At 41.8% G+C, this 12,610-nt stretch overlaps 4 protein-coding genes across 6 annotated transcripts; 1 reads left to right on the top strand and 3 right to left on the bottom strand.

Moving 5' to 3' along the window:
* Positions 1 to 209: 209 nt before the first annotated feature.
* Positions 210 to 1,235, bottom strand: LOC117145571 (chymotrypsin-2). Its single transcript, XM_033311276.1, has 3 exons — positions 1,104 to 1,235; positions 575 to 937; positions 210 to 512 (listed from the first exon to the last, which is right to left on the bottom strand). Exons 1-3 carry the CDS (start codon positions 1,233 to 1,235, stop codon positions 210 to 212), a joined length of 798 nt encoding a protein of 265 aa, XP_033167167.1.
* Positions 1,236 to 1,828: 593 nt separating this feature from the next.
* LOC117144503 (chymotrypsin-2) lies at positions 1,829 to 2,832 on the bottom strand. Its single transcript, XM_033309692.1, has 3 exons — positions 2,678 to 2,832; positions 2,259 to 2,621; positions 1,829 to 2,193 (listed from the first exon to the last, which is right to left on the bottom strand). The coding sequence occupies exons 1-3, from the start codon at positions 2,807 to 2,809 to the stop codon at positions 1,891 to 1,893; spliced, it is 798 nt and encodes a 265-aa protein (XP_033165583.1). The 5' UTR covers positions 2,810 to 2,832; the 3' UTR covers positions 1,829 to 1,890.
* On the bottom strand, positions 2,797 to 7,366 carry LOC117144500 (serine/threonine-protein kinase ULK3). Of its 2 annotated transcripts, none has more exons than XM_033309688.1 (7): positions 7,158 to 7,365; positions 6,942 to 7,090; positions 6,335 to 6,559; positions 5,544 to 6,274; positions 5,299 to 5,483; positions 5,155 to 5,241; positions 2,797 to 2,832 (listed from the first exon to the last, which is right to left on the bottom strand). In XM_033309688.1, exons 1-7 carry the CDS (start codon positions 7,242 to 7,244, stop codon positions 2,818 to 2,820), a joined length of 1,479 nt encoding a protein of 492 aa, XP_033165579.1. In that variant the 5' UTR covers positions 7,245 to 7,365; the 3' UTR covers positions 2,797 to 2,817. The 2 variants fall into 2 exon arrangements, with proteins under 2 accessions (XP_033165579.1, XP_033165577.1); XM_033309686.1 differs by lacking the exon at positions 2,797 to 2,832 and adding an exon at positions 2,992 to 3,096 and having other exon boundaries at positions 7,158 to 7,366.
* Positions 7,367 to 7,804: 438 nt separating this feature from the next.
* On the top strand, positions 7,805 to 9,892 carry LOC117144504. 2 transcript variants are annotated; one of them, XM_033309693.1, is made up of 7 exons: positions 7,805 to 7,887; positions 8,157 to 8,295; positions 8,361 to 8,499; positions 8,560 to 8,689; positions 8,787 to 8,881; positions 9,110 to 9,346; positions 9,406 to 9,892. In XM_033309693.1, exons 2-7 carry the CDS (start codon positions 8,222 to 8,224, stop codon positions 9,505 to 9,507), a joined length of 777 nt encoding a protein of 258 aa, XP_033165584.1. In that variant the 5' UTR covers positions 7,805 to 7,887; positions 8,157 to 8,221; the 3' UTR covers positions 9,508 to 9,892. The 2 variants fall into 2 exon arrangements, with proteins under 2 accessions (XP_033165584.1, XP_033165585.1); XM_033309694.1 differs by having other exon boundaries at positions 7,821 to 7,912.
* Positions 9,893 to 12,610: the final 2,718 nt, after the last annotated feature.

The following is a 12,610-nucleotide window of genomic DNA, read 5'->3' as shown; positions in this document are numbered from 1 at the left end:
CCAAATCAATTTTGCTTCATAAGCAGCAATAGCAATATGCTAAATTTATAGTTAAGAATATAATTCCCAAGATTTATGGCACCTTAACGCCTTTATAATAATGCCACAGATAATTTGCTTATCGCCCCCCAAGGAACAGGTAAATACGGCCAATCTGATTATTTATTAAGTGGTTTAATTTTCAATTTATTGAACAATGTACTTTGTGTCTAAACCGATATGGCTTGGTTGCTTTTGATCCAGTCAACGTACTGGCTAACCTTACAGTAGACACCCGGATAGGGAGCTACGGTGCAGGGCTTCATGCTCCACGACACGATGCCCACCTGCTGGCCATTGTAGATGAGGGGTCCACCCGAATCTCCGCTGCACTGACCCTTTCCTCCTTCGTCTACTCCTCCGCAGATGTGATATTTGGGATCCGTTTGGCCATTGTGCCGGCTGGTGCACTCTTCATCCGAGTAAATCTTCAGGGAAACCTCCTGTAGGGTGTCCTGAACACTTCCATAGGTCTATAAAAGATCATACTATGCATTAATCCTATTTAAAATCAAATTTTCCATTGGAAACCCACATCATTGAGACCCCAACCGATGAGCACTCCCTCGACTCCAGCATCCGATTGAGGCACAGCAGAAGCCAGAGCTGGCAGTTCCACCGGAGCCACAGAGACGCCATCGAACTCAAAAGGTTCCTCCACCATCAGCAGCGAGATGTCATTGGCATTTTGTCGAGTGGGATCGAAGTCCTCGTGCTGGATTATCTTCTTTATGCCCACCACATTCGGACCCATGGCACTAATATTGGTCACTCCAAACTGAATGGATAGGGTATCCGCAGGCCGACCATTGGTGCAATGAGCAGCGGTCATCACAAAATGCTTCGAAATAATAGAACCACCGCAGGAATGCGAGCCATCGTAGCTCCTTAGGGATACCTTAGATTTGGATCGGAAAATATAGTATATTAATTTATTAATTATTAAAAAAAAATCAGTTGATTAAGTTATGGTACTCGTTTGTGACAATTCCGTAATATTTTAATCGTGTATCCCATTTGTATCCTTATTTTTAAGGATTTTGCTTTACTTTACATTTTCTTACCACAAAAGGATATTTCAGCACACTGGAGTCCGTACCATTGACCACCCTTGATATGGGAGGCGCGGCCTGACCAACCGTAGTTACGGTCAGGATAACGATTAAACTCAGACTGAGATCTTGATTCGACAACATATTTGGCAAAAAGTGGCACCCCCACGTTGGCTACCGCTTTTATAAGCTCGCCGAATATGCACGATTAATATTATTTACGACTTTAGATAGGAGGTTATTGAATCTGTCGTCATTGATATAAAATGGTACTCTTCAAGCTCACGAAAACCTTTTAAAAAAGAAAGCCACAATGCGCAAATTTAAATGGGTTTCCCAACGAACTTTGTGGCTAAAAATAATGAATGAAGCTAACGGACATAAGTTTATATTTGTAAATAAAACGAAAATTACCAAATTTGAGATTAAAGCTAATATAAATATAAGTTTATTAACCTATTATACAATTGTATATGCTTATAAGCCAATTCTACAATTGTCTCTTTAATTGAAAAGTCTTGAAGGTCGACTGTAAATTAATTAAAATTGTAGATTGTCAATTGACACAGTAATTTACATTACTCACTGGCTTAAATGATTTTAAATAAAATTATTGATAAAATTCTATTATAGGAAATGGGAACTTAACCCAATATTAGTATGATACTCCTTATCAAACAAACAGGCAAATCCCAAGTAACTCACTTGACACCGATTTATGACTTAACAAGGCCCCCCTTTAATCATTCAATATCAGTTTTATTTATTGCATACACTATTCACATAGATAATGCGATGACTAGGCCAAGATGATCTGGCTCTTCTTGATCCAGTCGACATACTGGCTGACCTTGCAGTAGACACCCGGATAGGGAGCCACGGTGCAGGGCTTGATGCTCCAGGACACGATGCCCACCTGCTGGCCATTGTAGATGAGGGGTCCACCGGAATCTCCGCTGCACTGACCCTTGCCGCCCTCGTCCACGCCTCCGCAGATGTGGTACCTGGGATCCGTGCGACCGCCATGGCGTTCGGTGCACTCCTCGTCGGAGTAGACCTTCAGGCCCACCTCCTGCAGCGTGGATTGGATGTATCCGCCAGTCTAAGGATATTAACGCTGAGATTAGATGCTTAAACACAAAATATAAGATAGAAAGGAAAACCAACCGCATTGAGGCCCCATCCGATGAGCACTCCGTCGCCACCGGCATCCGTTTGAGGTGTGGCAAAGGCGAGGTCCGGCAACTTCACGGGCGCAACAGTGACGCCATCAAACTCGAATGGCTCCTCCACGAGCAGCAGGGAAATATCGTTGGCATAGTTGTTGTAGGGATTGTAGTCCTCGTGCTGGATGATCTTCTTCACGCGCACCACATTCGGACCGGAGGCATTAATCTTGGTCACTCCATACTGAACGGACAGATCCGACGCCCTGCGTCCATCCGTACAATGGGCAGCAGTCATCACGAACTGCTTGGAAATAATGGAGCCACCGCAGGAATGCGAGCCACTGGATCCACGCATCGAAATCTGAAAGATATTAAGATACTCATTCCAACTGCATTACAACACTTGACCCAACTTACCACGAAGGGGTATTTCTCCACGCTGGAATCCGTGCCATTGACCACACGTCCCATTTGGGGAGCTCCATGGGAAATGCTCGCGATGGTCAAGAGGGCGATTACCGCCAGGCAGACATCCTGATTCCGCGACATTTTTTCAGCTAAAAATGAGAACCCTATCGCCCGACAGCCGCTTTTATAAGCCTTCTGACATTGCCAATTCACATTGATTACGATTATTTACAGCAATTGATAGGACGAGATTATACCCTCTCGATTAAGTGAGAGCGCCACTATCGCGTTATCTTGACCAACATCAAACGAAACTGCTTCGGTTATCTTTAAACAATTTTAATCAAATTAAGCACAATGAACAGAATGAAATAAACGAGCGGCGGTTGCGACCAGCCCTGGAATGTGATGGTTCTCAATGAAGTGCGCTTAAAATAGAAAATCAAAAGGTTCAAAACTTAACAACGGTTTCTCAGATGCAAACAAGTGGGTGGGTCAGTATACAGGTAAAAGGCCATCGGTGTTAGGACTTACAGTTGCGGTAACAATAATAGCACCAAAAGCACATTTCGTGTTTGCCCCAGCGTTTCTCTATTTTCTGACATTTTTTCATAATTTTTTCCACTAATCTTAAATACTACAATGATTTTCAATCGAAATAATAAAATTGGTAACAGATCTAATGGATATTTTAAAAATAATTGGTAAAACAAAAAAAAACCTCCAAATTTAGGTGGTAACAAAAATAGCACTGTTTCTCGTATTTTGCTAAAACTAACTAAAAAAATAAAATAAGAGTTCAACAAATGGATTATATCTTAAGAACTATGTTTAAAGAATCTTAATATTTGGTTTCGTGACCATTGTAGGCAATGACAGCTACGCATCCTCTTGGCATGGAGTCCACCAAGTCCTGGTACCGTTTTTGAGGAATTTTGCTCCATGAATCCTTGATCCTCGATCCCCCATGAATCCAAAGTTCCTCGTTATGGTTGGGTTTGGCTTCAGAAACCTTTTTTTCACGTCCGCACAAAGTTTTTCGATTGGATTCAAGTCGGGTGACTGAGCAGGCCATTTCATTCCTCGGATCGATTTCTGCTCAAACCACTTTCGAGCCTTCTTCTTCGTGTGTTTTGGGTCGTTATCCTGTTGAAATGTCCAAAAAAACGGCATTTCATCCTCGGCATATGTCGCCATCACATTTTCCGGGATATCTGTGTAAATGTGCTGATCCATGATGCCTTGAATCATATGAATCGGATCTACTCCATAGTATGAAAAGCACGCCCATACCATGATGTTGGATCCCCCGTGATTTACCGTCTTAAAGGTGAAGCGAGGATTTTTTTCAGTTCGTGGTGGACGCGGAACATAAGACCGAGAGCCTTTCCAACCAAAAAACACAATTTTGCTCTCATCTGACCACAAAAATGTGTCGCCACTTCTCCACAGGCCAGTCCTTGCGTATCTTGGCATATTCGATTCGCTTTGCCACATGCTTCGCAGTCAGAAGCGGGACTTTTCTGGGACTGCACACATTATGGTTGTTTTGTCTTAAGTGTTTGCGAACTGTTTCCACGCTTTCAGCTATCTGAAGCTCCTTCTTCAGTTTCGTCGCCGGCTTAAAAGGCTCCTTCTTGCTTTGCCGAACCAAGCGCTTGATCTCCACGTTGGACATAGAGGGCTTTCTTCCACGTTTTTCGTTATTTTCGACAAACAGAAGTGCGTTGCGGATCATTTTGTTTGAAAAACCAACAAACCGTCCCATTTTAGCGTAGGTTTTACCTTCAGAGATCATGTTTTTAATCAAATTCCTTTTTTCGACGGTAGAATGCTTTCCCCGACCCATAACTAGAGAATTTTTGGTCTTCTTTTGAAAAAAATTCAATTAAAACCTTTAATGCAACTCCTTTTTTCAAAATATGTCGGAAAAAAACCCAAAGCAATCACTACTATTAATTTTATTCAGCAAAAACGTGGTCAGTGCTATTTTTGTTACCGCCTCATTTAGCGCCCTTTTGCAGAAAGTGCCCAAAAACATAAAGAACCGTTACATTGAGAGAGTCAAAATTTCTTGCTTAGAGAGACAACATATGGTACTTATTATTCATGAAATCAGACTTTAAAAAAAATAAACATTCAATACCTTTTTTTAGGAAATCAACTTTCCACCTGCAGTAGTGCTATTATTTTAACCGCAGCTGTACATAACAATTACGAATACGAATACCAATAAATATAGAATAGGCTATTGGGGAGCGTTACAAATAGCGGTCATGTTACTGCTGTACATAGAAAGCGAATCTAGTAGAGACATTTGTATATCTGTATATTGTATATAAGATCATAGAAGGCTACGTGACTAAGCGATGCTCCTTGCACATCGACCTACAAAAATACTCTAACAAATGCGCACCAGGCGCCGAAAATTGCTCATCGAATTCAATTCAATCTTTTGTTGTCTACTGTATGCTGCAGCTGCGTACCGTGGACAGCTTCTGCTCCTCCTCGTCCAAGTGCTTGGCGCTCAAAATGCTCTTGATGCTCTCCGCCTCCTTCATCCAGAATTCCAGCTAAAATATGGTTGTTCATAGGTGAATTTATTTGCATTAAATGCACATCTAGCTAACCTGCTGCAGCAACAGATTACGGCGTTCGCCCTTTGGTTCATTGTTCACGAACGGCACCAGAATGCCCAACGCTGAGGTATACGACTCCAGTGCTGCGTCCAGCTTCCGCTCGTAGAGGTATAGCTCACCCTTCCGTCCGATTTCCAGGCCAGTCTTCAGGGACGGACTTGAGTTCGAAAGGGAATCTAAAATGGAGGAGCGCGGTATTATAGAACATTAGGTTTACAAAACAAATCAAATCGTACATAGCTGTTTATAGCGAGCATCCGGTTCCAGCATTTCCGCAACACTCGAGCTGCTGGGCTGCGCAGCGGGTACCTGGGTAGCTGGAGATGGCTCTTGATTCGCTGTGGCAGCTGTAGCCGCCTGCCGTTGCCGTTCAGCCAACATTCTGTACTCGTCCTCGATTATGCAATTCTTGATTTCCTCGGCGCGCTTTGTGTAGGACAAGGCACGATTGCGCAATGCCAGCCGCTTGGTGGCGTCCGTCTCCTCCGTGATTAGCGGCACAAAATACTGCAGGGCACTGCAGTACAGATAGTAAGCCTCCTTGTAGTTGCGTTTCTCATCGTATGCGCATGCTTGCGTGACCAAATCAATGGCCTTTTGCAGTGTGTGCTCCGTGGGAAACGTCTTGAGATCGAGAAAGGGATGCGCAAAGAAGTCCGCGAACGAAATGCGCGCCGTGGGCTCGTGTGCCAAAAGGCGGCGCAGGAGATCATGGCACTCGTTGCTGATCCGAGCGTTTGGTGGCAGTGTTATGGCCTCGGCCTTCCTGATCCTCAGCAATAGCTCCTCTATGGTTCGCGAGCTATACGGCGCCTTGCCGAATAGGCATTCGTAGAGGATCACCCCGATGCTCCAGAGATCCGCCTTGGCATCGTACTGATGCTTGCGCACAATCTCCGGGGCCATGTAGAGCGGCGATCCCTTCAGCTGTTGATTGATTTCGCCCAGTTTCAGGTGCTGAGCAAACCTACAACAAATTAGAATTATTAGTATAAAGTATCTATTATAATACTATTTGGCTAACTACCCAAAGTCTGCCACCTTCAGAGACACATTATTAGCTCCGCGGGTAAGCAGCAGGTTCTGTGGCTTAAGGTCGAAGTGGGACACATCGTTGGCTCGCATGTACTGCACAGCGGCAGCCAATTGTCGCAAAAAGTAGCGACAGGTGCTCTCCGGCAATGCCTTCTTGGTTCGTATAAAAGCGGATAGATTGCCGGCATTGCAATACTCCAAAACGATGTAAATGTTTCTGAAATAAAGCAGACATTAATAAATAGTTGCTGTACATTGCGTAGTGTGTTTTCTAACGAAAATCGAGTTCAACTAACTAGTTCGGCTGAAATGGTCAAAACTGGATGAGTAATTGTTTGAACTTTACACTAATAATTGCATAATAAAGATAACATGGTGGAATTACTACCAGTTCCTAGTAACTGAGCATGTCTCAAGTAGAATAAATGCACAAAACTATCATTTAAATTGAAGAACTTCTAAAGAAACAAACGTGAGGTATCTTTAGGTAGAGCTATAAAGGATTGTTAGCTAAACCTGCCACCATGTCAACTCCTACATATATGCTAATCCTGCTAGAAGTATGAATCATCGACTGATTGCATGGAGCGATGGCATACTTGTCGTCCCAGAAGAAATCCTGCAGGGTCACAATGTACTTGTGCTTGAGTTCCCGGAGGAGGCGTATTTCGGTGATTAGGTTTTCCCGCGAGGTTTGCGACAACGTCGACATTTCCACATACTTGATGGCATGATAAGTGCGCTGTTTCTGCAATGATAAAACGTAAATATTAGACCCTTTGCGCTATGTGATGTGTATGTAACTGGTGTCCCACTTTGTGCCGCGCTTTGTATACGGTCGCATAGCTGCCCGCTCCGAGTTTCTCGAGAATTTCAAAGTCCGTGATCCGCGGCAGTGACATGTTGGGCCGGTCATCTAGTTCTGATACCAAATATTTTCAAAATTATATGTTTATGTTTTCCATTGGTCGATTGTTTTCGCCCTCCTCTGCTCACACACACACACGCGCGCGCAATCCAGGGCTTCGCAATTCTTAACGATATCGCAGTCGAATTGCTGGAATAAATCGATAGCAATCAATCGAATTTAAATCATATGGCGATATAACACAGTTGAATTTCGTTAGATATATTTAAAGTTTTTACTCAGGGATCAGAATTTAAATGATTATATGATTTAACTGATTCAGCAGACATAAATGAAGTTCGGTTATGGTGTTTTATAAACATGGCAATAACTTTAAATATACAACGAACCAAATCTATATAATATATTTCAATTTTATAAGTTTATGAACTAAATCTCTCATAACCATAAACATCAGAGTTATAAATAACAATTTAATCATTTTTTTTATATCCTATACTAAATTTAAAATAATAAATAATCAGGCGCCCAACTGCTCAGCTGATTAGCCAGTGCTGCCCATCGACGGCCATATCGATAGCACTTGTTGCTCTATCGGTATTTGCTACTTTTGTTTGACGCACCCCTGGAAATAGCTAAGCCCTGATTCGTGTGTTTTGTTTTTGATGCGTTGCGAGGTGATTAATATTTCGTTTTTTTGGGGTAAATAAATGCAATGGCATTTCAATTATTGTTTTCCGGAACCTCTACATAGACTGCAACAGCATAACACAAAGATATATAACGTTGACCACCTTTATAAGTGTTAAAAACGCAGCTAAAGTTTTCGAAAATGTTAAGCCTTGCTTGACACACCCAAAATACACAAATTAAGCAAACACGCCCTGGTCAATAAACGAAAATCCATAGAACTCGCTTACTAACGGTTATGTTTCAAATGTTTTAGTTGCTGATTAAAGGATTGATAAAGGACTTGCCTTTTTACACACGTGACGAGACTTACAAGGCTTCATGATGAATTACGGCAGGAAAACGCCCTCCACATATCGTTCCAATCCGTCGGTTTATTCCCATGCCACGGGAAGGTAAGTTTGCCATAAAATCTTTATAGAAATATGATCAAGTTAATCTTCTATATATAATCTTCTAGATCCTCGACGAATTTACACTCCAAGATGTCCCGATCGACGCGATCCGTCAGGATTCCTTGGTACCAGCGACCTTTGCTAAAAAACAACCAGTACATCGATATACAAAAGGGTGCCATGCTGGTCGGATTGTTTGCCATTGTAGGAGCGGAAAATCCTTATTGAGAAAGTCCTTTTTTGTAACACAAAACTCCCTTGCAGTTCCTGTCCCTCTTCACCATCGCCACGAGCATCTTTGACATCTACTGCTATGCGATGGCTGCGCCAGGATCCACACATTATGGCTACTACATCATATCCTATGAGTTCGTCTATGTGGGCAACAAGCATGGTAAGCTTTATGGGGTATCCTTCCATTTTATCCTATTGGAAATTTTTTTTGTTTTCACTTGAAATATCTTTTTTTAACCCACCTTATTTACTTGCAGTTCGCAACATGCTGATTGTCTTTGCCCTGTTCTCGCTTGTCATGGCGCTGATAAACTTTGTGACCAGTGTCCTTCTTTGCGTGGCTCTGCGCAAGGTAAGTTTGGGTCTGGGTATCTTACATATGTTGCATGCAATTCATTTACATTTCTCATTGCCCGAAAGCATAAAAAGCTGGGAGAACAGAAACGCTTACTGAGCAAAAGGGTAACAAACGCATCCTGCACAGTCATAACCAAGAAATTAGCACATAATCCCATCAATTGGCAAACGACTTCCTTTGTAAAAACCCCTTTTAATTCTTTTTTTTATAATGCTACCATAGGAATACGAGAGGAAGGTTATGCCCTGGCTGTGGTCCTTTGCCATATTTACTGTTTGGCGGGCTTTGGCACTGATCTTCTTTGCCATTGTCAATGATCTGTACTTTGCCTACAATGTGATTATGGTGCTCCTGTGGACCATTTTCTGTGTGCTGTCTATATATGGATGGGTCGTGGTGTACTCTCTGTTTTTGGAACTGGTGGATCTGACCAAGCTGGAGGATCTAGCCCATTTACGCGTACGTATACCAAGTAATCATATCTAAAATATGACTAATGATTAAATTTACGTTTCCAGATGGGCACAATGGCTTCCCTACACGCATCCACCGCCAACTCACTAGCAGGATCGCGGCCAACCACTCCTCACAGCACCGTGTCCACCATGCCCGTGGGCTAATAAAAGTATTTTCCATCCATCTATGGGGCTCACAACGAAATTGCACAATCTAGACCGTCCGAACGCAGCACAAGATTACCCTGATGCTTCGCACTCAAACATTGCTTAAACTATAGTGTACATTCCATCCACCAGTTCAGTGCCTTAGAGATGCGCCTCTCGAATACCACAAATTTTAACCGCGAAACAGCGTAATTAGTTATTAAGTCCATTCCGTCCAAACGCAAATGTTTTTTGTATACTGTTGAAGAATCTCTACCTTTACATATGTACGAATGTCAACATATCGTGTTTTTTATATGCATATATAGATGTACAACCCGAATTGTAGCTATGTATCTAAAATATTAAGCGACAAGCAATATAAAAAATACGAAACCAAAAATATGAGTCTAATGACACTTCTCTTGGGTGCATTTTCGGGCGTTACCCAAAAAACGCCCACATTTGACAGCAGTTCATCTGAACTCATCTGCGTCAAGCGAAAAAAAATGATGATAATCTAATTCACAGGAATTCCATGAACTTTATGGTTTTATATATGTTGTTTTATATATGCAAATTAAATCCTTTAAAAATTGTTTGGAAGAAATGTATCTTTACAGTGCTCTTATAAAAGTTCAATAGATGTTCAAGTCTCAGTTAATTTGCAAGAGGTTGGGATTTTTGCAATTACCAAAAAATCGAAAGGGGATCCCACTATGTGCATCTGGAATTTCCTGACCCCCCATCAATCTGGGCAGCACAATTGCTGGGACTTGTTTGCAGCGTTGAAAGTCAGTGCTCTGGTCATTAACACCCGAAATTATTAGCCACACACCGCAAAGTGGGGCATTTCAAGTACACACGGGCACAAACATTCGCCGTGGGATGTGCGGAGGCCAAACCAAGTTCAATCAACTGTTTTTGTTAATCATTCCATGGATGACGACAACTCCGGCGATTTCGTAGTACTATCCACATACGCATTTGTATGCGTGCTTCCATTTGCTTGGTGGTGATAAACCCCAAGCTCGAGCTTTCCCACCCTTTGCTGAATATTTTCTCGTCTTCTAAGAGCAGAATTCTGGTTTCCTCGTTCAAGTGGGGTAATTTGAACAATTGCATTTGGAATTCAGCTGGAAAACAAACTACGTCACCGAGTGGCGATTCTTTGTGGCCTTTATGTGCTATCTTATTCTCAGGTCTGAAATGTTTATCTTTTTTATAGCCATATCTTGTGCAATTAAAAAATGAACCAACAGCAATACTTATAGTTACATAAGGCAATATAGTAAAAACCCCTTTTCATTTTATATTAAATAAATAGTAAGCTGAAATTTACTGCGGGAAAATACTACTTACATCTTGGATTAGATGAACTTTAGGTAATATATTTATTTTATATAATAAATTAGTTATGGTTTTTGAAGTGCACAGTACTCTTGTTTAAAATATCCACCCATGGTCCTTTGTCTCGTATCTCTGAATGCCGTTGTTTCTGTTGTTGGTAGAACGCAATTTGTTGCATGCGCCGCTGCCTTATCCAGCCAGCAACAACCAAGCTACGCAGCAACAACAACCCCGTATAAGCCAGGCCAACAATAACAAATCATCTCGGAAAGGGGGATGGGGATGGGGCCGGTGGAGGGTGGGTCGTTAGCAACGTTTCATTGTTTACTGCACTTTTCGATTTGGCTTGCTACGCATTAAAGTTCAGCAAATTGCGTTGTCTCCGAGTCCAGTGTTGGTCTTCTCTGTTCACCTGAATTGCTCATCATGTGCTATGAATTTAATACATTTTTTGTGTATAAAAAAACTGATAGAAAATATAATTATTTTGAAGTATCTAAGAATCTATACAATAAAATATGAAATCCTATCAGTTCCAATATTTTGTAACAAAATTAATTTAAGATACCCTATCTCACAAAAGCCGTTAAGTAATTGCCCCACTCGCCATCACTCACACAGCTGTTGATCGCGAGGAACTGTAAATGCACCTGTCTCCCTCGCCAGCAGGTTGAATGCACCACAGCCAAATGGTATAAGCGAATGCGAGAAAGAGAGGTATCTACTGGGGGCGATAGTGTGCCAAAAATACACCAAGCTTGGCTGCTCCCTCTTTCTATGGTTGTCCTTTTGGCCCTCTTCCTCTGCACCTTCTCCTTTTCGCCTGCACAATGCACTTCTTCTTCTTCATCCACAACCTTGTGCGTGTGCCCACATGTTTACATAAAGTGCAACTGTGTGCACGAAAAACGTTTCACCCTCTATTTGTAGCTCCAATTGTATCAGCATAATTATAGACACTGTGACAAATAAGTAATATGTTTTACCAAAAATTGCTAATAATAAAGGTAAATGAAGAATTGGGTAGATGGTTGCTTCTTTTTATTAAGCAATAAAAAGGGAATTATGTACATACATACTTATGTATGTCGCTAAATTCTGCTACTATGTACATATGTATGTATTCCCCAAATCAGAGCACTTAAATAGATAAGCGCAGAGAATTTCGAATGGATTGGAGGTCTAAACGAATTTCTGTATTGCTCGTGGAGGGCAGACAGTGAACATTTGTAAGGCGCACCTTGTTATCAATCACCTCTTTTACGCATTGTTTGGGGCCTCTTTGTATCTCCGCCTCGTCTCGGTTTCTCTTACAACTGCGTCGTTTTAACTTCAAGGGGTATGTTACGGGGTATACGTATATACATGCAAACATGCATATGTATGTGTATGTACATACTCTATAAGGTTTGTGGCTAATACGTGATGGTAAACAAACTGCAATGCAATGGCCAAATGCGTTACGGATTCACCACGACTGTTAGACACCCCCAACTCTGTTATCTCCGCCTGCAGGGCGATATTTTCGTTTTCCACCTCACGCGCGGTTGTTATTGCTGAAAACAGGAAATAATTTTCGTTTTCTATAGAAAACACTGCTGGCAGCCGTCGCTGTTGCGTGTCTGATATTTTATTTTTAACGCTCAGCGACTTTATACTACGTAGTATTTAGTATTGCTCGCTTTTAAGTTTGCCTTTTTACGTCTCGCATAATTTTGGAGCTTTTCTGTTTGCAACCTTGCCTTTAAGTTTACAAAGTTCGTTAGCACTA

This window comes from Drosophila mauritiana, chromosome 3R, assembly GCF_004382145.1.
Source record: "Drosophila mauritiana strain mau12 chromosome 3R, ASM438214v1, whole genome shotgun sequence".
Taxonomy (NCBI): domain Eukaryota; kingdom Metazoa; phylum Arthropoda; class Insecta; order Diptera; family Drosophilidae; genus Drosophila; species Drosophila mauritiana.
This window is presented reverse-complemented; position numbering and strand designations above follow the sequence as displayed.